This window comes from Lacerta agilis, chromosome 1 (assembly GCF_009819535.1).
Source record: "Lacerta agilis isolate rLacAgi1 chromosome 1, rLacAgi1.pri, whole genome shotgun sequence".
In the NCBI taxonomy this organism is placed as follows: Eukaryota; Metazoa; Chordata; class Lepidosauria; order Squamata; family Lacertidae; genus Lacerta; species Lacerta agilis.
In genome coordinates this window covers 95,942,747-95,965,034 of record NC_046312.1, presented here as the reverse complement: position 1 = coordinate 95,965,034, position 22,288 = coordinate 95,942,747, and the positions used below count along the sequence as shown (strand labels likewise).

The 22,288-nt window shown below is 41.2% G+C and overlaps 1 protein-coding gene across 1 annotated transcript in view; it reads left to right on the top strand.

Annotated features, from left to right (window-relative positions):
- The window catches only part of LOC117046728 (von Willebrand factor D and EGF domain-containing protein-like), a 165,346-nt gene extending 144,828 nt beyond the window's left edge, over window positions 1-20,518 (top strand). Inside the window, 5 exon segments of the mRNA XM_033149089.1 lie at window positions 2,685-2,746; window positions 2,748-2,781; window positions 5,500-5,595; window positions 13,946-14,043; window positions 20,276-20,518. Of these exon segments, the coding sequence (XP_033004980.1) occupies window positions 2,685-2,746; window positions 2,748-2,781; window positions 5,500-5,595; window positions 13,946-14,043; window positions 20,276-20,290 (305 nt within the window). The 3' untranslated portion in view covers window positions 20,291-20,518.
- The last annotated feature ends 1,770 nt before the right edge of the window (window positions 20,519-22,288 follow it).

The window sequence follows — 22,288 nt, the reverse complement described above, 5'->3', positions numbered from 1 at the left end:
TAAGATGGAACTCTCCATTTCCTACGGCAATTACTCAATGGATTGCTTTTATATAAAAAAATTTCCCCTCTGGTAGGTAGAAAAAAAATGAATTTTCATGATCGGTGGGGTCAGTATGTGATGCATTTCTGCGGGAAAGAAATCCTGACTCTTTTTCAAAGTCATGCTTGCTCCTGGGAGGATTAGGATAATTCAGTTTGTTTGCAATGTCTGATAATTTATTTAGTTTCCCAATGAGAGCCTGTAACATTTTGTTTGCTATTTTGAAATTGGAGTTTTTCCACCGAGGCCTAAAGTGGGATCTAGATTGGAGCTAGTTATCACCGACAAATGTTGAAGGCTGCCTCTTGGGTATTGAAAATGGAATTGTATTTAAAGAAAATTAAGAAATGGGAGAATGAGGCAATGGTGTTAGCAAAAGGAAGCAAGGGAGAAAATACTGCATTGATGGCTCACTGTAAACTGATTTTACATAGCAAGAATCTTCTAGTACATATAATTGAACAGGGACAACAGATCCAGTGACTTCTCCTCTTATTCATTGACTGCTAAGCTTACCTAGGAGTCTTTGGTGAAATATTTTGTCAAAAGCTTTTTGAAAGTCCTGGTATACTATGATTGCTGTTGTTTTTTTTTAACTAGGGAAGGATAAAATAACTCATTGTCTCTTACAAAAGCTAGATTCTGGAGTACTAGCCTTTAGTCCGTCTGTCCCTCCTCCTCTCCATATCTGGAAAAGAGTTGCTAACTTTCATTTTCCAAATGTACTGGTATGGTGGTATTTTACTATGATAGATCTGGGGTGCAGAGTAAGAAACATCAAAGAAGCATTTCAGTTAAATGCGTTGCAAACTTTGTATGACAAACCGCATTGGCAAAAACGGAACTCTGTAGCCACAGACCTTCTCTCCTGATACAGCATTACTGCAGCCTATTTGGATGCGGATGGGCTGGGGCAGGGTGGTAGTGAGGTTGGGGCTGTGTTAGCATACTGCTGGGAGTACCAGATTGGATCCACCAATGTGGATCCAGTATATAGCACCAAACTTCCCACTACCACCCTGCCCTGTCCAGGTAAACTATGGTGAGACCAATGTTGGAAGCATGTCTCCATATCTGTCAAGGCCTGGGCAGAGGAGGAATGGTGGAGACTGTCCTCCCTTCTCCTGAACCTTCCAAGGAGGAGATGAGGAGAAGAAACATAGATTTTTTTTAAACAAAAAATGGTGGGGAGGTCACAGCTCACAGGCAGATGAGAGGGAAAGTTGGGAAATCATGGGAGAGCCAGAAAAACACCTGGCTGACATGTCATTAGAAAGCATTCCAGACCCACCCTCTCCCAGAACCTGCCGAGCCTTGAAAGTAGGAGAGCAAAGAGCTCAAAGACACAGGGCACTTATCAGCACCCGTAGAAGTGACGAATGAGGAAGTGGGAGAGACGGAGGGGTGGAAATTCACTCAGGACAATGTCATTGCCCAAGAGGCTGGGTTGTATAGCCCCTCTCTGTAAATACTGAAAAAAAAGGACAATAAGAAATCTTCCCTTGTCTTTATACTTTCCTGGGCAACGGCCAGGAGTCGCTGACAGCACCCTGGCAATATCTCCAACCCAACCAATGGACTGCAACTGAATATCAATCTGTATGTATTGTAATATGAAACTCCTGAATCAGATCAGTAGTGCATTTAGCACAGTCCTTACTAAATGCAGAAAATAAGAATAAATAACATTTTGACTGGCAGGTGCACTCCAGAGTCCCAGGCAGAGTTCTGCTACCGGAAACGAATGATGCAATCTTGTGAGTCAGCCAATGGGAATTACTTTTGAGCAAGCATGCATTGCATTGTGCTGTAAAGCTGGAGTCCTCTGCACATATTTGGGAGTAACTCTCATTGTAGTCACTGGGACCTTCTTCTGAGTAAACAAGGATAAGATCAAACTGCTAAGTCTATCACCAAGTAGCTTTCTCCATTTTACTCATTTGTAATTGGTTCCTGGTACATCAGGCTGCAGATGTTTGAGATAGCTGGCTGTATCCACCATTATTATCTCCCCAAGCCACAGAAATGGCCCACTTGGCCCAAAGGACTTTGAAATAAATGTTTGAAATAGTGTTTGCTTAACTATTTTTTCCTATCTTTATTCTAACCACTGGCAATTCCAGCCTTATCTTGTCTGTTATCCTTGATGGATAAAATGCAAACACATTCCTGAAATTGTGTGAAACTAATCAATTCTCCACCAGCTCTTGCTGATCCAGATGAATGCCTGAGAATATGTTTTCCAATCAGGAGGGGAATGGCTTTAACAAGAATTTGGCAATCAGCAGTAATAAGTGGTATTGGTCTGCCTACATCTGCCACTGAAGATTTCTTGTTTACTTTTTCAAGAATCATTGTAATTAATGTCTCCCTCATTTCTCTGGCGAAGCAGCTCTTATTGAAGGCTCCTTGAAATGTCTCTCGCACGCAGTGGACCTCAGCAGATTTCTAGAAGGATTTACTAAAGCTTTCAAATCCCAAAGTTTAAGACTTCTTCACTTCCAAATTACTTTTCGTCTTTAATTACACAAAACTTTGCCGTCACAAAACTTGCAACAAAACCGAAACAAAACTTTTTTTTGACAGGGGGAGTCTTGAATATTCCTCAGTTATTCCCCTTGTTTAACTATGCCACACTGCAGGTGTCTGTGATCCTATGTGTATGAATGGAGGAAGATGCATCAGCCCGCCCATTTGTGACTGCCCCATCTGGCTGGAAAGGAAGGCGCTGCAGTAAATGTGAGTCGAGCTCCTTCCCATACAAAAAGATGCTATTTGTTATCACTCAGGGCTGCCAGCATGAATTGTAATCTCTTTTAAATGTACGTTGCCCATATAGCAAATGATCTAGTTTTGCTGCTTCAGACTTTGGGAGAAAACATGTTTATATATTGGCATAACAAATGGTATAAAAATTTTATGCTTCCAAATAAAAGAGTTAAAAAGAAAAAACCCACCCACCCCCGGTCGTATGCAGCTGCTATCTGCTATGCAGATTTTTCTTTACAGAAATTCAGTTTTTGTAGTATTAAATGTGAAGTATGATTTTCTGTTTAGCAGCCACACATATTTTGTTTACATTTTATGGAGAAATGACATATATTTCAAATCCAGAACTATTTAAAAGCCTGTAGTAAAAGCCTTTCTATGCCGATATATTCTCAAGGTCATCACAAGCACATTCATTCAGTGCATAATTTACACTGTTAAGTCTAACCACATTTGACTGCAGTTTACATAAAAAATATAAGTCAAATAAGTCACTCTGATTTGAAAATGTTTGGGGAAATAACTTCCACCCCCTTACATGGTTATTCATTATTATGATGCTGGCAGATAAGCTGAATAAATTTAAATGAAGATAACAAACTGTACAGAAGACTTATTAATATACTGGCTTGACACATCGTATCTGTCTTACTGATAAAACATTTCAGATTCAGCATTGGGTTTCAGTCTATCATTATTGCTAAGGCACAAACCTGCTATTCCCGAGGTTCTCAAATTAACTGTGCCCCAGGCAGCCAGTGTAGTAACCTCATCAGTCAAAAACATAAGGTGTTATCCAATGTTAGCTATACTCAGAGTAGACACAATGGAATCAAGCAACCTAGGATTTAAATAATTATGAAGAACATAGGATCTGACAACCCAAGTCAGACCATTGGCTCATCTAGCTCAGTATTTTCTACACTGACTGCATACCCTCCACATTTGTCAAGGAAAACAGGGATGTCCTATTTCATAAGAATAATTTTACTACTTAAACCATGTTCATCTGGCTGGGTTTCCCCAGCCACTCTGGGCGGCTTCCAACATATATGAAAACATAATAAAACATTAAACATGGTAAAATTTCTCCATACAGGGCTGCCTTCAAATGGCTTTGGGGGGTCGGATAACTCTATACCCTTCAACATTTCTCCATTGAAAATGGGACATCCTACCATACCCTCCAACATTTCTCCAATGAAAATAGGGGTGTCCTAAGGAAAAGTGGGATCAAATCAGAAACCAGGGTGGCTTCTGTAAATCTGGGACTTTCCCTGGAAAATAGGGACACTTGGAGGGTCTGTGACTGGCAGTGGCTCTCTAGGTTTCAGAGTTCTCTCCCAGCTATACCTAGAGATGCCAAGGATTGTGTCTGGGACCTTCTGCATAAGAGAAAGATGCTCTACCATTGACCTATGCCCCTTCCTCAACTTAAGCTAATTGATTTCTATGCTCTGAGTATTATTTCATTGGATATTGCCCGTAGTCCAGGATCAAGGTAGCACCCAAGAGGCAAGCCTATACTTGGTCTTTGTTGAATATTGAAGGGGATGGGGCTCAGAAGTCCCACATAAGACAGTCAAGGGAAGACAGCATCTCTTCAGACTTGAGGCCAAAGCCATCACACCACACAGTTCCAGGAGAAGAAGCACCGAGAAGTAGGCGATAGTACGTTTAAATGCAGGGCAGCTTATCGTTAATGGATGCTGGCTATTTTATATTGCATGGATTTGCATTGTTTTGTTATATATAATGTATTATTGATCAGTGTTTTCTAGTTTTGAGTGTATCAGTTTAGAAATCTACATTGAAAGGTGATGCAAAAATATAACTACCGGTAAACAATAATAATAATTAAAGTGTGAAGCACATTCACAACCAGCTACTACTACAAGAAACTTATAAATTCCTACTATGGCTGGCCTCCCCACCTGGCATGGTCTGAACGCCATTCATTCTGTCTTCCTCTCAACCCAGGAGTCCTTTTCGTAGTCAAGCTCATTCATGCGGCTGGGTCTGTGTGATCTGCTTGTGCAAGTTTTCCCCTGACCTATGCCCCATGCCTTAAACAGATCATGGATAGGACCCTGTATACAGCCATGGCTACTTGCCTGATAGTGAATTTTTGATGATGTCTCAGCCCAGATAAGGGGCAAAACCATTGGTTGCACAGAAGCAAATTTCCATATAACCACTAGCACTGCTTACGTGAATATGATTGGGAAATCCTAAGCAATTGTGCTGGCCTGATGGATGCATGCAGATTGTTTACAGCAAAGATGCTGCCCCTCAGCACCCTTTAAAGGGCACTGATCTGGTTAAAATCTCATTTAATACCCACAAGTTTAGTCTGAAATTAATGGATTACTCAGCTAATCACACCAATCAATCAATTAGGCTTCAAGCCCTATAGGAAATGAAATTTTAATGGCCAGGGAATCTGCCTTTGGAACAAATCCGTGATGAAACTAGCAGTCAGACTAACAGAGATTAAGGAGAACTTTCTAATCATGGAAATTTCAGAATGCTAATTGCCTCATGAAGAATGCTCATTAAGCTCTTTTGAGATTCGACCATTTTGAAAATAATTGGTGGGAAGCTAACACATGCCATTCACTTACGAACAATGGGGGCATCCTGCAGATCCTCTCATTTGCCTCTTTTCACCCTTTTTCTTCTGTTCAGCTGTTTGCTTGCCCAGCTGCTCAAATGGTGGGGAATGTATCGGACCTAATGTCTGCCAGTGCGTGGCAGGATGGGTGGGTCTCCTGTGCCAGATTCGTAAGTACTTGTTGTGCTTTGGTCATAGTTACATTTTCTGTTTGCTTGCCTTTGCCCCTGCCTGAAGAATACAGTGTTCTTTCAGTTGGAAAAAGAAGCACGCTATTAATTAAAGTAACTGGAAAATGTGGTAAACAGCAGGGGACTTTGAAAAAGGCTAAAAATGAGGAGAGTGGATTAATTTGACAGTGTGGGAACCATGTTCATGTCAATCCCTAGCTTCTCCAAACTATAGTTTTCCCATCTGCATATTTGGTGATGATCCCATGGTAGGCTACAAATAAAATGCAACTATGGTTAAAAACAACAACAACTACAAACACTAACAATGTCATACCATTCTTCTGGATCAGGCCAGTGGTCCATCTAGTCCAGCATCCTGTTCTCACTGTAGCCAATCAGATGCCTATGCAAAGGATGCAAGCGCAAGCAGGACCGAAGCACAAGAGTTCTCTCCCCTCTTGTGGTTTTCAGCAGCTGGTACTTAGAAACATACTGTGTCCAACAATGGAGGCAGAGCACAGCCAACAGGAATAGCAGCCACTGGTAGCCTTATCCTCCACTAACCCAAAACATTATTTGTTCCAAATTTAATACAACCCCCCCCCCACCAAAAAGGAATCCTAAGAAAGGATTGCACTGGAATCTTCAGTCCAAGTTGTGTCTTTTCTCCTCCCCCTGCCATGCCCTTCAAATGCACACAATTAAATAGACCGTTTTTAGTCTTTGTTAGATCTGCAGAGCAAATGGCAAAGCCTATGCACACAAACCATCATTGCTGTAGGGGATGCAGCTCATCATATGCACATTTGCCCACAAATTTTGTTGCTTAGTCATCTTAGTCGTGTTCAACTCTCCGTGACCCCATGAACCATAGCATGCCTTGGAAATGCTCACTTTCTTCTCAAAGCTTCTCCTTTTTATATGTCCATGGAGTTTTCTTGGCAAAATACTGGAGTGGTTTGCCAGTTCCTTCCCCAGGTGCCCAGAAATTAGTGCTACTAAATTTAGGAAGCTTACTGAATTTACCTGCTCTTGCAGTTTTAATGGTATGACAGAAATCTTCTTCATGGCTAAGTATAAATTGGGAAAGCACATTTCTTTCATCCTCAAACAGTATCTCTGTCTTTCTGCATAGAAGTCAAATTAAGTAAAACAAACTTGCAGTTTTTCATGTTGAACGGGTTTGGGGGGGGGGATGCAATCACACTATCATTTCATGCATAAAGTACTTACATGGAGGAAATAATGAGCATCTATAGGGCTCCCCACCATAATGCTTCAGTTGAAAATAAATGGCAGATTGCTAATAGCAATACCAACACTTATGACCACCTGCTGGTTCCCCATGTTTTGATTGATTTTGCTTTAATGTTTCCTCCTGTTGTCTGACACTATGCAGCATACACACTTAAGAGAGAGAGAGCAAAATATTATTTTGGTTCCTCTAATAATTCTGCAAAAGTTCTAATTGCAGCAAGTTGGCTTATCATACTTTCTTATTCTGAAAACTGTTTTGTCCAGTATGAGATCATTCAGTTTTAAAAAAAAATAGTTTTGAATAAGTGAAAGCCAACATAGGTATTTCACCTGATGTACTACACTTTGAGCAGTGTAAATCATTTCACAGCAGGCACCACCAGTAAGGATCCTCACTTTGCATCTTTTATTTATTCTAAAAATATATGACTATATAAAATTAAGAAAACTAAAACATTGAAGAGGAAAGAAGAAATACATGTTGATCCAAATTTTCACTAAATGGGTACAGAGTGTTTAAAAATCTACAAAGACAAATTAAAAATAAAGCTTTTCGGGTGTATAAATCATTTTTATTTAAGATTAAACAATCTTTTATTTAAGATTATTTTATTGTTTTTATTTATTCACTTACAGTAATAAATAACAGTAATCCTACTTTTCTTTATCCAAAGACAAAGCAAAACACACGTTAAAATCAATAAAAACAATCATTTTACTTATGGAAGCAGAACCTCACAACAGAGCAGTATGCTGCAGTACAAAGTATGCAGAGATGAAGCAATCATAGGCTTTCTGAAAGAGCCAAGTTTTTGTCAAATATCTGAAAGGATAAAAGTGCTGGATTCTGATGCACCTCTTTAGAAGGTTTTCCACAGAGTGGGCACCAAGATTTCCTAATATATGTCCACTAAGCTTCTTATGGTAAAGGCCTCAAATGTTGGACAAAGTGTCCATAGGAGGGTTCCTGAGAAAAAAAGACTACCTAGTTGCTAAGATATTTAGCATCTACTCCATCACCACTCTTAGACCTCTTAGTGAAACATTTACAAACAACACGTGGTCCTATGGGCCACCAAGCCATGTGGAGTGATCCAATGGGAGTTAAGGATTCCAGAGCTTAAACTAGGAATTCCATGACCTAAGTGTGGGATTCACTGTGGTGAGACACTGAATGTGCAGTGTCTAGTAGGCTGTGTGTGAAATCAAGAGCCTTGGAGCCTTCTTTATGCATAGTGACCATTGAGAGTTGTATACACATCAGTTTCCTTAACTACCAAGCAGTATGAAGTATCTAGGTTTGCCAGGCTGGTATTCATTTTGGAAGCCTGGCCTTTGAGGCTTGCTCAGATTATGGAGGTGGCATGTGTTAGCTCTTCATGTAATTCATTGATTCTTTCCAATATCAGGTTAAGACCCTCCTCTTCTAAAATCAACAGCTACATCTTCCACTTGTTACAGTTCACAGTTCATTTTACAATTTCCAAAGAGGCTTTTTTTTTAATGAGAAGGGTTTGGCACAGTGGTGGCTGATTTGAGACTGCCATGGCTGTGTCGCCAGTAATGATTCCAATCCCTTTGGACTGGCAAATATCAGCACGGGGGTCCTCATTTAGTATGCAGCTGCTGAGGGCATTCATTCGCTGCGTCTGACACTGCAAACTGCTGTATTTGGAAACATCCTAGGAATTAATTAGAAAAATGAATGAAGCTGAAATAATGGGGAAATCCTCTTCACTGACCTCCCTGTCATTTATGCTGGTTATCATCTGTTCTAATATAATATTATTGAACACACACTAGCTTTCTCGTTTGCCCTTCAGGAACAGTTTCCTTCAATTCACATGTCAAATCAGCAGCTTCATAATTTTTATGAACCTTTTGCTGCCTCTATCACTTTTATACTCTTGCTTCCAGATTTTCTATTCAATTTATACAAGGAAGGTAACATTCTCAACAAAGGTTGTTATTTGCATGAAAATTACTGTTCTGTTCTTTTTAGCACACAGGGAAACTTTTTCATATAGGATGGTGCATTTATTGATTATAATTTCAGCACAAACTTGGCTTATTAAACAGCACTCCTTGCCAAGACGATAGAGGATAATGCCTGTGTCATTGTTAGTGTTTAGTGGTTTGATGTTCCTTGTAAATGCATTTATGAAATATTCATTTAAACCCCAGCTATGTTATTATCTTCTGATTTCCATTCCAATTTTCTTCTGAAATGTTTTAACTCTCCTTGCAATAATATGTGGGGTAGAATGGGAGTGTGTTCTACTTGAGTACTGAATTATTATTATTTTGCTATTCTTCCCTTTAAAATACTGTGCCCCATTAGCTCATTTAATTTCCTCACCTCATGTGCAAGATAGTTCTTTGATATGCATTTTATAATGCAATGCCTATTGTTTTATTACATATTCTAGGCAGTGGAGTTTCTCCTGGTCCGTTTTTGTGCATCCAATGTCTTACATCTTAGAACTCTATTACATTTATTCTGTAATACGATAAACAGCTCTGCTCCCTCCCTGTAAGCATATAATTCTATACAACCAGGTTGACATATTCCATCTGGCATAGAGCTTCTGTATCCCTTAGAACTCTTAAATGGACTGGTGATTTATTTTCCCTGTTATTGCATCACTGCAGTGGTCCAAGTTGCACCTGTGGTCTTCTGCCTTTCTCTGAGCTCTTAAGAAACAGAAGGCTTATCGCAGGTGCAAGGTATCCATCTGTGTACAAACCAGCAAATTCTAATCAGAGCTCAAGAAATGCTGTACGAGACCAAAAGTTTATGTAGTCTATCATTCTGGGTACAAGAGTGACCAGCCATATGCTGCTGGAAAATGTACAAGTCAAGTGTGGTGGGAAAAGGCTTCCTTATCTCTGTGTGAACAAAAATTCTATTTTTAGCAACAGTCTTTTATACCGGTGATGTTCATAAACATTACTAATCTTTTTTTTATAAAGAAAAAACAAAAAACATGTAGCATAATGACTAGACGTCAACTGTCTTATGGAGTTAGTGCCATACACCAAAGGCAGCTTTTGACTTGCATTTCTCAGGTAGAAACTTATGCTGCATGACAAACTGTGTTGGAGCTGAGAGGATGTTGAAAAGCAGTTTGTGATAGGTCACTAGGTTCAGCTGTCCAAGGAAGAAAGTAATGAAAGCTCCTACATGAGCTAAAGCAATTCTTTGGATTCCAGACAATGATCATCGCAAGATAGGTAGTGATAGCTAGCGGAGTAGGATGGATATATGGATATATGGATATATAGATATATGGATAAGGATAATGCCATCTTGGCTAAGCAACTTACAAGGGTGTGTAAGATTTTCCTCTGCCCTGCTCATTTGGATGAGAACTGCAAATACGCCTCAGTTCCACACAACAATGGCTTGTGTGGTTGTTCCCCGGAAGGCTACCTCTGGTTCATGACACATTCTGGTAATGACCTTGAATTCCACTTTTCCTATTCAGTGGCATGCAATGGTAGAAGTTGGTCACCTTTCAGCAGCAATGGTTGGTTCTGGTGGTGCAGGTAGGGTATCTTTGCTCACCTGCCTTCTGAGGTATCGCTGCCAATTCCTGAAAGGGAGGGGAAGGAGGCATGGAGAATACAGCTCAAATTTAGTGCTCATTTCCACATTATTTGCTTCCAGAAAAAAGCTCACCTGCAAATAACATAGAAATTAGTGCTAAATTTGCACTGTATTGCACTATATTTCCAGACATGGTTTTTACATTGTGTGAAAACTCAACTATAATGTGGAAATTAACTTCTAAAAATGTTGGGGAAAGGGAATAAACTGTTGTGTGAATACAGACCCAGTAACAAATCTATAACTTTATTGTACCACACAATTTAAGAGAGAGAGAGACTGTATTTTGCTAGTGACTTCTGGTATCTTTGCCACACAGGCAGACAATTCAAATAACATTGTATCAAAACAACATTGGCTCTAATCAGTATAAGTTCTCTGCTAGGAAAGATTTTGTTGTTTAAAAAGAAATTACAGAAATTTCAGCTCCTGAGATCTAATTAAAATAATAACATGACATGTGTGTTCTTGGACTAGTGCCTTATGAATTGGCTGCTCTCTTTTTTCTCTGCCAAAACAATGTCATAGGAGCACACACTGCTAATTAGGAGAGGAAAAACTGGCTTGAAATCAGCAGTCCTGTTGCCTTAACTTTTTTGAAGGCGGGAAACATAGCTGGGTTTTAGCGGAATACCGCTCAAACAGAAGCAGGGGTCAGTCACACAAGTGATATGATGCATAACTTTAATGAACTGATATATCTTTTAGATTCATAAAATAGTTTGCCAGCATTGGAAAATAAATTATATGTCCAGACAAGCTTGAAATGGTGAACTATATTACTTATAAACACTTCATAATCCTGTTTATTTATTTTTACAAAGTGGTGATATTTCAAAAGGTTATTTATCGCATTAGACCAGATGAACTAAAGCAAACTCATTTCATCCTGTATAGAAGGAGGATTGTATGCTGCAGTGCTCTTTCCTAATCATCTGTCTATAGAATTCAGGGGATTATGCAGATAGTTTACAGATTTGTGCCAGGGGCGTAACCCAATCTAATCCATATTTGCTTGTGATCTACTATCCAAACATGGCCCATCAGTCATTGATTGTCATTTTCTTCTTGACAGAAGGGGGGAGTCTGCAATCTAGGTGGGTGTGATGCAGTAATACTTGAGAGGTCATTCTAAGACTTTGGGCCTTCCTGCCTAATTGCTCTAATGCAGGCATGTCCAACTCCCAAGAGACTGCGATCTACTCCCACTATATATATATTCTACTCATTGGATTGACCAAAGTTGTTGAGCTTTTTTGGGGTGAGCCAATGTAAGGGACAAGCATGGTGAAAGGAACTGCACACAGCATGTTTAGCTCTGCTCCAAAGGTTCTGCTGTTCCTTCTGCCCCCAACATTGTTGCTTGCCCAGGGCTCTATATTGCTCAGGGAACTTCCCTGCCTAGAAAAGTCTCTTTGGTGCAGGCATTGTGCTGCAGACATGGCAACAAGATGGGTGGGGAGCGGCAGTGGAAGTTTGAAGGCAGGACTGAATGCATGACCTCTTCACTGTGCTTGCCATCTACTGTATATGTGATTATGATTTAGGAAAAAGGAGGAGATTAAGCATTAGCCAGTGTATAATGAGTGGGGCACTCCTTTTTTTCATCTCAACAAAAGGTGATCGCACACCTTGTTAGACCTTGCAGGCTGACATTTAAAAGCAAAACTGGGACTTTTGAGCTAATGTGATTGTGAAGGACCTTGGCACGGAGCTGAGCTGGTGCTTTCTGGCAACATGACAGGCCAATGAGGCACAGTGCTTAAGCCAGAAGAACCAAGATGTTTCAGAGTCCCGTTGAAAAAGTTCTGGAGTTAAGCACAGAATGAAGTGCTTAATCTCCACTGATACTACTAGTGGAATTTAGGTGAGCCCAGTTTTTAACAGATCACAGGTGCTGTAGTTGCAGGGGCACAGTTCAAATTTACAATACGGGGCCATTTTCATCATCCGCATAATCTATAGTAACGGGTTTTGAAATTCCTTTTCCATTGTAAGGTAATGTGTTATATACAGAAGTCATTGTTGTTAGTTCTTCAAGGTAGGCTATCTTAAACTGTCTGTGTTATTTTGTTGGAACTGAAAATGTCACTCTGGGCCCATTCACCAATGGAACACAAACCCCATACTTAACGTATTTCTTAAAGAGGAAAAATTAGAGTCTTCTGCCTTTCTCTGTTAGTTCAAGATAATAGAACAAGGACAATGAGAAGCAAGCATGTAACCAGAGGCATCTCGACCCTTTGGCTTACTGGCGCGGTGAACCACGGCGCCAAGCTGTGGAGGGCACCATGAGAAGAGTCCAGGGAGGGTCCAGGGAGGGGAGAGCAGGGAGGTAAGTGAGGCAGAGCGGGGGCTTGGTGCCTTCGCGCCCTCCGGAGGCGCTAGGACCCTGTTGCGCTCTGAGGGCTGAGCACGCGAGCCAGGGAGGGGAGGACAGTAGCCTAACTCTAAAGCGGCTCTCCCTCGCTGTAATCGGCTCCTGCTTTGCTGCTTTAGAGTGAGCAGGGAGGGGGAGGGGCAGACGAGAGGAGGAGCTGCGCAGCTTTGCCAGTGTCCCCCCTTGGCAGAGCAGAACCCACGCCCCAGTCAGCCAGGTAGGGAAGGGGGAATTGGGTAAGGCGGGTAGAGGGGCAAATGGCCCTAAGGATGGCTGGAGTGCCCCCCCCCCCCACCAGCAGCTGGGCTGGGAATAACTGGGTGTTTCATTTTTTTTCTATTTCCCAACATTCCAGTTATTTATTTAATCTGCAAATAAAGCAGGGGGCGGAGTCATAGCTCTGTGGCAGAGCATCTGCTTTGATGCAGAAGGTCCCAGGTTCAATCCTTGGCAAATCCAGTTAGGGCTGGGAAAGACACCTGAAGAGCCACTGCCAGTCAGTGTGGGCAATACTGAGCTAGATGGACCAAGAGTTTGATTTTGCATAATGTGGCTTCCAATGTATCTATGTCTTAAGCCACTCTGGGCGGCTTCCAACAAAATACTAAAGTACAGTAATCCATCAAACATTAAAAGCTTCCCTAAACAGGGCTGCCTTCTAAAAGTCTGGTTGTTGTTGTTCTCTTTGACATCTGGTGGGAGGGCGTTCCACAGGGTGGTTGCCACTACCAAGAAGGCCCTCTGCCTGGTTCCCTGTAACTTGGCTTCTTGCAGTGAGGGAACCACCAGAAGGCCCTTGGCACTGGACTTCAGTGTCTGGGTAGAATGATGGGAGTGGAGACACTCCTTCAGATATACTGCACGAAGGCCGTTTAGGGTGCAATCAAGCCTCCAAATCTGATCTGCACTGAGTTAACATGTGGATGACTTCCAAGGGTTGAAAGAACTGTGAAACCGGGGGGGGGGGGGGACCAACTTCACAAATGAATTTCGATTTTTAGACAAAAGGAAATCTGATGCAAAATCTGATGTAACTGAATAGTTTAATATAATTGTTGTTGTTTAAATGGAAATGATACTTACAAGTTGTTTTGTTGCAGCTGTTTGCGAGCCGAAATGCCAGTTTGGAGGGAGATGTGTCAAGCCAAATGTTTGTGCCTGTAGAAGTGGACATGGTGGTTCAAACTGTGGAAAGAAGGTACAGTAGTATTTCTGTAATGTTGATTCCCCTATTCATCACATGGGGAAAGAACTACTGCAGAATGAACAAAACATTTTGGGTGGTATCCAACATTGTAGTTCCATTAGCATGAGGATTTATGTGTATGCAATGGCACACACACCTCAGCCTCCACAGTTCTGCTGTGAAGGGTTTGGGGAAACCCTGGAACAGATTTAGGGTGTGCACAGGGAGGGGAGAGGGAGGGGCCATTCCACTGTTCAGCCAGAAGTCTTTGCACTAGCAGAACTACTTCACTGGATACTGCCCTCCTTAATATTTTTTTATTTTAACCAGTCGGGCTTTGTGTGCCTCTTTCAATAACATGAAATCTCCCAAATCAAGCTTGACTATACGTTCAGCATCAGGGCAGAGAATCATAGTGTTTTCTACTATGTTTGGATAATGTAGTACGATACACTATGACAGCCTTTTCACATTCAATATTCTGGAAGTGAAGTCACATCTTTAAACTCAGAATTACAGTTATTGATGCATTTCATTGACAGTGACATTCTCCCAGGAAAATAAAACTTCTATATTGACATTGGCATGCAGCAGATGCAGATAAGATGAAGCAAGACTCATTGTAATTTTCAGACTGCACAAAAACTATTTAAACTGGTCAACTGTAGCTAGCGGGGAAAATATACCCTGCATTTTCTGAAGTGCTCTATTTTATATCCTATTTTGACACCCTAGATTTCAGTGAGATAAACTGAAGCGATTGATTGTCTGTGTGTGTTTAAATTCAAAAGTTTTTATATATAGTTTTTTTTCATGGTACAGTGAGAACTGACCTTTCTGTTATATCAAAACCAAAATTATCAGGTTTGTTTTTGAAACCATTGCTATGATTGCAAATGTGCAGTATGAGATCTGTCAGTTCACAAATGAAGTGGAACTGTGCTGTACTTTGTATAAAATATCAAATCAAATGCTGAGCATCCATTTTTCCTATCAGTGAACCATTGCACAGTAAATAGAATTTGGAGAAGCTTTAGCAGAAGCTTTAGAATATGAGAAATGCCATACTACTGAGTCACTGCAGTGGTCACTAGCTCAGTTTATCTTGTCATCAACAGAAGTCAGTTCCAGAAAGAAGATTACAGCCCATTCCTAAGCATAGCTTACTTTCAACAAAGTCCAGCTGAATTTCAGTGAGATTATCTTCCTAGTAAGCATTTTCAGGATTGGCATCTAAAACGAAAAGTAAAAATAACAGCAGGTATTATAATCCATCTAAATCCTAATATTAATGCTAGCTTCTGACCACTTGGGATTTAGCAGTTTGTCACATACACAAATCTGTGTTCAGTGCCCTGATCAGGCATTTTATGCCCAAATTCATCCAATGTGTGAGGGGGCATTGGTGAAGCCACACTTTCAACATAGCTGTCTGCAAGGAGGGCCTTTTTGCTTACAAATGTATGTGTGAAAGCTTCCATCTGACCTGGAACCCTTGTACAATTATGTAACTATAATGTTCAAAGGCTTCCTCCCTGCAGACATTCACACTGTATCTGTAGATGCTAGAGGGAGGAGCTAGAGGGGTGTAGTGGTTAAGAGCGGTAGACTCGTAATCTGGGGAACCGGGTTCGCGTCTCCGCTCCTCCACATGCAGCTGCTGGGTGACCTTGGGCTAGTCACACTTGTTTGAAGTCTCTCAGCCCCACTCACCTCACAGAGTGTTTGTTGTGGGGGAGGAAGGGAAAGGAGAATGTTAGCCACTTTGAGACTCCTTAGGGTAGTGATAAAGCGGGATATCAAATCCAAACTCTTCTTCTTCTCTTCTAATTGGTATAACACCAGTTCCCAGCTCGTGTGTTGAATAAATTTGCGAGGAAACAAAATTCAGCACCTCAGTCATGCAGTTTTGAGACAAGGAGCAAGTAGGTAACATATATCTTTTAATTGTTCAACGCTTTCTAAATCCAGCTGCAATTAGATGCAATTTATATTCACCTTCGCATAGAAACTACATTGAACTTGATGATTTCTCAGTAAACCTGCTTAAGATCATGCTCCTAAAATACTCTTTGAAAGCAATGGGACTTAGAATCATAGAATCATAGAGTTGGAAGAGACCACAAGGGCCATCCAGTCCAACCCCCTGCCAAGCAGGAACACTTAAGTGATCAGCAACTTGTTCTTTGCTTTGATGACATTTAGTCATAACTAATTTTAGCTGTATTGGAGCCATTGTTTATACAGTTCTTGTAATAATAGAATACTATTAGGTTCAAGAAAGACTACACAAATAGAGGTCTGTCTTTATGTTGTGTTATAAAGACTACACAAATAGAGGTCTGTCTTTATGTTGTGTTCTTATAAGTCTCAGGAAAAAACATCTAGATTTGATAGGGGAAGCAAGCAAGTTCTCTTTAAAACAAGATTTTGACTGAGCTTCCCTGGAATTCTCCCTAGCTTCTGAAAAGCTTGATTCTTTGAAACACCCCTCCAACCTGGGTCAGAAAGCAGAGCCAAAAGTCTAGACAGGGGTGGGGAACCTGTGGCCCTTCATCAGTTGTTGTTGTTGTTGGACTACAACTCCTAAAACCATTGGACATTGGCCAGCCAATCACATTTCTGATCTAATTTATCTCCTTTATGTACCAGCCCTACCTAGTTTGTCAGTATCCCCTCAGAACTTGATTTTAGTACTTCATTGTCTACTTTTCCTTACTCTTTCTCACTCCTTCTCTTGATATCTTTTAGCAAGGGATATGATCCATTACAAGTTGAGTGTAAGGAATTTCATATTACTGGATGTGCCTGGCAGTGGAACAGAAGAGCCCATGGAAAACATCAAGACTCTTCCCAACTCTCTCCCACCAGCAAATGGCAGGGATAAAGCATAAACACAGCCTGCCTTCATCTAGGCCTTTCCTTCCAGGCTGTAAACATAGCATGCCAGTGGAGTGCCTGACAATAATGCAATCATGAGCTCTTGCCTCCTCTCTTAGCCTCCTTCCCTAAGGGGGCAGTATTTAAATGACATGGGACTACGTGGCATTGGTGCACACCCTGGGATGGTGGAGAGCATAGTATGAGACTCAGCATGACACCATTTTAGTAGATTATGTCAATTATCTCAATCCTCATAATGCCTGTCCACCACCTAAGGCAAGGTTTCTTTGTTTTTGTTTTTGTGGAGCAGAGTGTGACCCTAAAAATATCTGTTTCCCTTTCCTCAACGAAGAGAGATTCACTGAGAATTTGGCTTGATTCAATTGCTTCATGTCATTAAGGAGGTAGAAAATGTGAAGCCTGCCAGAGTAGAAAATGTTTCATATACCACTGGTGAAATTCCTGCTTATTGCTAATTGATGGCATGGAACAATTTCATATTCAGTTTGAGGGGGATATTTCCAGAAGCCTATCTGTGAGAGATAGTTAAGGAGTCGTGGAGATGCCCTAGCCTTCTGCTTTTGTTCAGTTTAAGTTGGTTGAAGTTAATGCTGCTGCATTGGTATTGTTCATTGCTTTGCAGTTTTTGGATTGAATGGGGTGCAGGTGTTCAACTCCTTCAATCTGGATTAGAAAAGCAGAGAGCCCCCACAATGGGAAATAGCCAATCTAGAGTTTTGGCCCTGACTTCTGTCCCAAGAGGGAGGAAATTTCCCAAAGGATTTATAATGGCCTCCAGAAAGCAGGGCTGAATGGGAATTCATGGCAAGAAATGTTCTTTTTACACTGAATTGGCTGAAGGACAAGGGCATGTGTAATTGCATCTTGGCACCTAAGTGAATCCCTGTCCCTCTTCTCATTTTAGCCTAGAAAGGGGAAAGTAATCACTGGATAGACAGGTTAGAAGATTGACTTCCTTCACCTGAAACAAACCCCTGGTTTCATTGTCCAGTTAGTAGCACTAAAAAACATACAAACACACCAAAAAAGTGTTTTTGTCTCTGCCAAATACTGGCTAATAAACCACAGGAGACAGGAATGATGAAAAAAATTAGTTCACATTTTAATGAGCAGCTACCTAATTTGCACTCCGCAAAATTATATGTAAACTGGAATGGGACTACTGTATTCTTCAACATTTTCACTTATCTGAAAATTGCAATGCAGTTCTCTAACTGAATAATGTATTTAGGGAAAGTGTGCATAAAAATGTATGTATTAGTGAATATAAACAAAAATGCAATATGGCTTTTGAAATGTGTGTAGAGAAATACAAACTAACATGATGATGGTGTGTCAAACTGAATCAAAGACTGGAAAAACGAGAAGCTGAGAGATACCAAAATGGACATCTTCTTCCATCCTAGAGAGAGAAGGATGGCTTGCCACAGTTATTCATTTGTTAGGGCAAAAGTGTCATTTTTATTTTTAACATTTTATGTAAGTTTCATCCCCCCCCCAGGAAATCAGGGGAAGGTTTTTATAAAACTCTTATTTCTTTGCTTTCCTTTGTCCCCACCCCCACCCCTTTCACATATTTCCATTTGATGAGATATAATCAATTGAATTACGTATTACAGACATGACAATGTGTGGCAGTGGTGCTAGGATATATGTTGGGGGATAAAGAATTTGTAACAGTATGGCAAACTGCAATAAGACGGTCCTTGGAAGATTCTGATAATTTAGCAATTTTGAAATAAACATGAAGACAAATGCCCTTGCTAACTTCTAAAAATCAAACTAACTGACAGAAAGACTTGCTCATGAAAGTAGGAAAAAACGCTAACAAACAAGTTAAGAGCATAGCTGTTTTGTGCGTAATAATACTGCTTTTGCAGTCATTAGCAAAAAGTCAGATGGAATACAGAAATTTAATCAAACACAACTGATTTGCGGAGTGTTTGTACCTGGAAGCTTTCTTGAAATTTGCAGCACTTTGCAGCTGAAAGTAGACATTCAACAAAGCCATACATGAGCTTTTATGTTCTCTCACATTCTTCTCTAGAAAATGTATTTGGCCAAATCCAATGTAAGAGTTGCACTGGCAGCAGCGAGTCCAGTTTACTCACTAGATGTCCTTTGGCAAGCCTGTCTCCTTCAGTCCCTCTCCAGATTAGCTCCTCCCATCTGCAATATAAAGGATAATAATACGGACTTATCCCACCTGGGGCTTGGGAACCTCTCCCCCAGTTTTAGTTTGGCACCAACTCCCATTAGTCCCCTTTCCATAATGGGATAGGATGATGGAATTGCTGTTAGACAACAGCTGGAGAATATCCCTGCTTTACAGAATTATTGTAAGAATTATAACTAGATAATGTATGTGTAGCACGTTGAATGCTTGAAAACCATATACAAACATTATTCTTTATATTAAATATTTAATATGAATATTTATTTAATACTCTTTGTATTAAATCACAGGAAAACAGATTGCACCATCAAACATTATATATCCAGGTTTGGTACCAAAATACTACACTTGACAGTATCATATATGGAGTATATGTGTGTCATGTCAGATGCAGAGAGATCCAGCAGTCCTCTTGTCTTAGAAATGAATTATCCTCCGACTCTTTTGTCCTGCACATTTAGTGGATTTCTAGGTCTCTTGTAGTCCTGCAAGACAACAGCTCTTTCTGTCACCTAATATCATGTTTGGGGGACTGAGAAGATTTACTTCCACCCTTAAACTAAGATGCTTTTTACTGACAAACCTCCACAGCATAGAAATGGGCTGAACACATTCAAACTCATATAGGCAAGGTGTCAACAGTCTCACTGTGTCATATGGAAAATAGCAAATTGGTTTTGTAGACACTCCTGCTTTAGAGGAAAGAAATTTAATTCCAGCTTCAGAACTGTCAACCCCACTGCAAATAACAGAGTCAAAGCCAAACCATTTCAGCAATATAGTTATTTTCCTCTGTTGGAATGATGGAGGAGAAATCAGGCGTTGCTACATGATACCCTCGTGGGCGCGTGTTTTGGAAGCAGATCTGTCACATTGTTCCACAATAAAGACAGCCACTCCAGGTGAAATTATTGGACAATTATAACACTTTCTAGTTCCCTGCTTGGATCAAATTCTGAAATGTGGAGTAGTTGCAGTATGGTCATAATTAAAGAGGGGGGGAGAAGGGGGGAGTAAGAAAAAAGGGGGGAGTAAGAAAAAACCAGACAGAAGCCATGTCATTACTACATTAGAATATTTCATACTTGTTTTGTGACAATGTGGGTGTAGGACTGTTTGTCACCTAATCCCTTCAGCAGCTGAATCCTCATTTCTGTTTCACAGCTCCCCATAGGATGAAGAAAACAGCAGAAGGACAATGAAGACATTCATTTTGATGCCGAAATGCTAAGACTTCCTCCTTTCTTTTAGAGTTGGCAGACAATGCACTACAGAAACATAGCTAAATTTCTCCCTCCTGCCTCCACTCATGGCAAGCATTAAGTCATGTTGAGAAATTACTGATTCTAGAAAATATTCGAACAGCTTTAGCTAGTTGCCTATGTCACATTAGGTGACACCACTCTCAATCTCCCTCTCTCTCTCTCTCTCTCTCTCTCTCTCTCTCTCTCTCTATATATATATATATATATATATATATATATATATATATATTGCAGCATAGGGCCAGTACCTCAGCTACTCAATGACTGCAAGTGCCTATTTCAGCTGTGACTTGCAGAATGTTTTAGAAAGACTGTCACTTTCTGCTAACTTCTATAGAGAAGCCAACATTGAGGATGTAGGGGTGTACCCTAATCCATTTTTATTGTTCTTCTTGTTTGCTGTGGCCTGCATTGCACACCTCCTGAATTCCAGTTTTACCTGTAAAATTTCTACAATTAATTCCAGAACAAGAGCACGCACTAATTCTCTTCAGTTTTACAAAAGAAAGGTGAGATTGAAGTGAGTAGGAGACACACATGTAGGCCCCATCTCCAGTATCCCCACATGCACCAGTGGAGAGGGATGGGGAAGAAATTCAATTCACTTTGCGTTTAAAACTGACTCCACCAAATTCACATTTTCCAAAACAATATGGGACCTGAAGCACAGGTACCCTTAAAATTCACACTTATCTGAACTTTGCAATGCAGTTCTCCTACTAAACAATGTTTACAAAAATGCATATTTTAGGAGAAAGTGAGCAAAAAGTGAAGCTTTTCATGAAAATTACATACAAAAATGCATTATATCAGGGGAAATTGCTTGCAAAAAATGTGTACATTAAGTCAAAACTGCATATGGAAAGGTGTTAATTAGGAGAACTTTGCACTAAAATACTGATGAATTCTCACAAAGAATTTTTGGTAAGGAAATCACAAATGCCTGTGCAGAACTGAATTTAAGATTTGACAAATGAGAAACCGAGATAATCAAAACTGACAAGACTCTTCCATTCCCACCAGTAAGGAATGTGGCTGGAATCCTCTCTGCAATTAAATTCTCTAAACCACGGGTGTCAAACACAAGGCCCGCGGGCCGAATTCGGCCCGCCAGACCTCATCATGTGGCCCGTGTAGCCGCCGCCGGCTGCAGGGGTGGAGGGAGGCTCCGCGCCGCCCGGGGCGGCAGCGCGGAGGAGGCACCCCCCTGACGGCGGGGCGCCGTGATGTCACAATGCAACATCAGGACTGAGTGCGCACGCTCAAAATGTCGCGAGTGCGCACTCCGTCGCTGGGCTCCCGCTGCTGCTTCCGCAGGGACTTTGTGAGCCCTCTGAGTGAAAAAGCGGCTTGGGGAGGCTGCCGCGCATGATCAGCAGCTGCCCCCAAGCCGTCTTTTCATCCGGCAGGCTCACAAAGTCGCTGTGGAAGCGGCAGCAGCAGCAGCAGCAGCAGCAGCAGGAGCCCAGGGACGGAGTGAGATGTCGCGCGTGTGCACTCCGTCACTGGGCTCCCACCGCTGCTGTCGCTCTGCTGCTGCTATCAGCGGCGATGCTGCGAGCCCGCCGGATGAAAAGGCGGCTTGGGGGCAGCTGCCGATCGCGCGCGGCAGCCCCCCCCCCCATTTTCACCCAGAGGGCTCGCAAAGTCACTGCAGAAGCGGCAGCGGGAGCCCAGCGACGGAGTGTGCATGCGCGACATTATTACTTACATTATTACAAAAAACAGTAATAATTGAATGCAGTGACAATAATTTATGACAATAATTTATGATAATAAAGAGTGGACACATAGTCCTACAGATACAACCGGCCCTTTGAGGGTGACCAAACTGCTGATGCGGCCCCCGATGAATTTGAGTTTGACACCCCTGCTCTAAACTATCAGGGTTGCTGGATGATGGGAGCAGTCT